Raw genomic sequence first — 2516 nt, 5'->3', positions numbered from 1 at the left:
CGTCACCGTCACAGTCCCAGAGGGTGCCTGGTATCACCATCATCTGGGGTGGGCACGGTCACCCCCATCCGTGTTCCTGTGTGCAAGTGTGAGGAGGACAGCAGTGTCGGCCATTCCCCTGCCCCCTGCTTGAGGAGCGCCTCCCTTGGTGGGCACGCACTTAGGTCCCAGGAGGGAGGACCTAGGATTGTCAAGTGAGGTGTGTGGGGCATCCGCCCTCAGCCAGGCCTGACCCAACGTGGACACTGCAGCCTAGAAAGCCAGCCCCTGCTCAGGGCCACCTCGGTTCTAAGTTACCCACATGGGGGGCTGACCCCTTGGGAAGAGTTCCCAAATCTGTAGGAGGCGTGTAAGACACTTATTTTCATTCAAGTTTCAAACAAGTCAGTATTGAAACAAGACAGCAAAAGTAACCATAGTCTCTTGTTTGACCTGCCAGCCAGCCAGCCAGGCTCTGGGCCCCACCATCTGCTCCTTTCTGCTGTGGTCCCGACCTGGCCCACGCCTCCCATCCTGGAGCAGGGAGCCTGGGGCAGGTGTGGGGCCAGAAGAGGACCCCTGGCCGGTGAGGGGTGGTCCTCGGGACTCCTGGCCTGGTCAGCTTGGCCCCTCCAGCTGTCACCTGCATCCCCCTAGCTGGGGGCCTCGCCCTGGGCTCCGGGAGGGGAAGTGCTGGGGGGAGCAGGCCACGGCTGGTCCCAGGCTCATGGTGGTGGCTGTGGGCCCAGGGCTCCTCAGGCCTGACAGGCCCTCCTCCGCTAACTGCACACACTGTTAACAGACAAGACTCTTTGCAGGCGCTGCTGGGTAACACTTCGACGTGCACAGGCGTCACTGAGCCTCTGTGGCTGTCGCCCAGGGACCACGCTGCCCACTGAGGCGGAAGCCCAAGCTCGTAGTCATGAGGTACAGGGTCCGCGTCCCAGCAGGATCAGGGGCTGCAAGCTTCCTCCACGCCCCTCGAGTGGGGCGCGTCCATCATGCCCTGCGCCCCCTTCAGGGTGGGGGCGCCGTCCAGGAAGGACGGGTCAGAACACCCTGTTTGAGGGGGTGCCGTCCAGGAAGGACGGGTCAGAACAGCCTGTTTGAGGGGGTGCCGTCCAGGAAGGACGGGTCTGAACCCTGTTTGAGGTGTCACTTCCTGCTGCCACGAAGCATCTGTGGCCAGGACGCGTCCCGCCCTTGCTGGGTCACTCACAGCTGTCAAAACAGATTGTGTTACAGGCTGTGTGCTTACTCACAACCCTGTCTGCTGCCACTAGGGCCACCTCCAGCTGGCTCTGCCCAGCACGTTCCATGCCGCAGGGCAGCACCCCGGAGGGACGGTCATGTCATAGGGGACCCCTCTAGGCGCTGAGCTGCAGGGGCCACCCCCGCAGGCCACACACCGTCTGCCCCCTGTTCCCCTCAGTGAGCACGGGGAAGGTGGCCAGGAACTAGCAACGAGGACATGGGTGCAGTTGGAGCCGTGGGCCGAATGGGGAGTTGTGGGGGGACAGCCTCGTTTGGCCCTGACACCCAGAGCCCAGGCAGTTCAGCCACACTACTGCCAGAGACCACGTGAGGAGGACGGGGCTGTAGGGACGGGGACATTGCCACCCTCCCTGCTTCATCAGCTTCAAGAGAAGCACTGGCCTCTTCAGCACGAGGGTGGCCCATGAACTCGTAGGTCTCGGTCCTAGCAGGAGTGTGGGGCGTAATGTCACTCCGCTGGGGTCCCCAGGGGCCTCCACGGTGTGAGGCAGAATTCATGTGTCACCGTGGCTTGGCTGTGGTGCCCAGCCTTTGGTCAAATGCTTGTTAGAATCTGCCGTGGAAGCATTTCCTGAGTACAGTTAGCATAGACGAGCAGTTGGCTTGGAGCAGAGGCAATGTGGGTGGACCTCGCCCAGTCAGGGCAAGGCCCTAAGCGCAAACCTTGAGGTTTCCTGGAGAAAAGACATGGTCCTGGGGCTTCCAGCTGGCCTCCTGCCCCATAATCTACCTCCGTCCAAGGAATCTCCCCCAGTGCAGCCTGTCGGCTCTGCTTCTCTGGGGACCCTGCCTGGCCCAGTGGCCCTGAAAGACACCGGGTCTTGTGTGTGCGGTTCTGACCCTAAAACAGGAACTGTGTGCGTCTGCGTGAGGCCCGTGTGGGCCAGGGAGCCGCGTGCGGCCCCGCTGACACAGGGGGCTCTCAGGTGGATCTGCTCGCAGTGTATGGGGTGTATGGGGACCAGCCTCCACTTCAGACGCGTGGAATCCGCCGATCCACCCCGTACCTGCCTCGCAGCCCCCAGAGCCTCACTGGTACCAGTCTTCCACGCCTCAAACCCCTGCCCGCAAGATCTCAGACTGCTGTGAACCTGTGACCCTGTGGATAGCAGTGTGCCTTCCTGGGGGTCTCAGATTATGTCGGGGTGTGGCTGCGGGGAGCAGATGGAAGGAAGGGAAAAACCACCGTGGCCCCGTGCACCCCATGCTTCTGTCCCAAGCTGCTGTTCTCCATGGCTCTGGCTTTGGCAGCAGGAGCAGCT

The 2516-nt window shown here is 62.3% G+C and overlaps 2 protein-coding genes across 2 annotated transcripts in view; both read right to left on the bottom strand.

Moving 5' to 3' along the window:
* The window catches only part of LRRC14B (leucine rich repeat containing 14B), a 6990-nt gene extending 5692 nt beyond the window's left edge, over positions 1–1298 (bottom strand). The window contains exon 1 of the mRNA XM_007955803.2: positions 1242–1298. Coding sequence (XP_007953994.2) covers positions 1242–1298 — 57 coding nt within the window. The remainder of the gene's footprint in view (positions 1–1241) is intronic.
* A 48-nt stretch (positions 1299–1346) lies between these two features.
* Positions 1347–2516, bottom strand: part of PLEKHG4B (pleckstrin homology and RhoGEF domain containing G4B) — an 85986-nt gene continuing 84816 nt past the window's right edge. Inside the window, 1 exon segment of the mRNA XM_042782953.1 lies at positions 1347–1436. Within this exon segment, the coding sequence (XP_042638887.1) occupies positions 1347–1436 (90 nt within the window).

Source organism: Orycteropus afer, unplaced genomic scaffold (genome assembly GCF_000298275.1).
Source record: "Orycteropus afer afer isolate SDZICR_OR568_19922 unplaced genomic scaffold, OryAfe1.0 scaffold00541, whole genome shotgun sequence".
Classification (NCBI taxonomy): domain Eukaryota; kingdom Metazoa; phylum Chordata; class Mammalia; order Tubulidentata; family Orycteropodidae; genus Orycteropus; species Orycteropus afer.
Note: the sequence above shows the minus strand (reverse complement) of the source record. Positions and strands in the feature narration are given on the sequence as shown.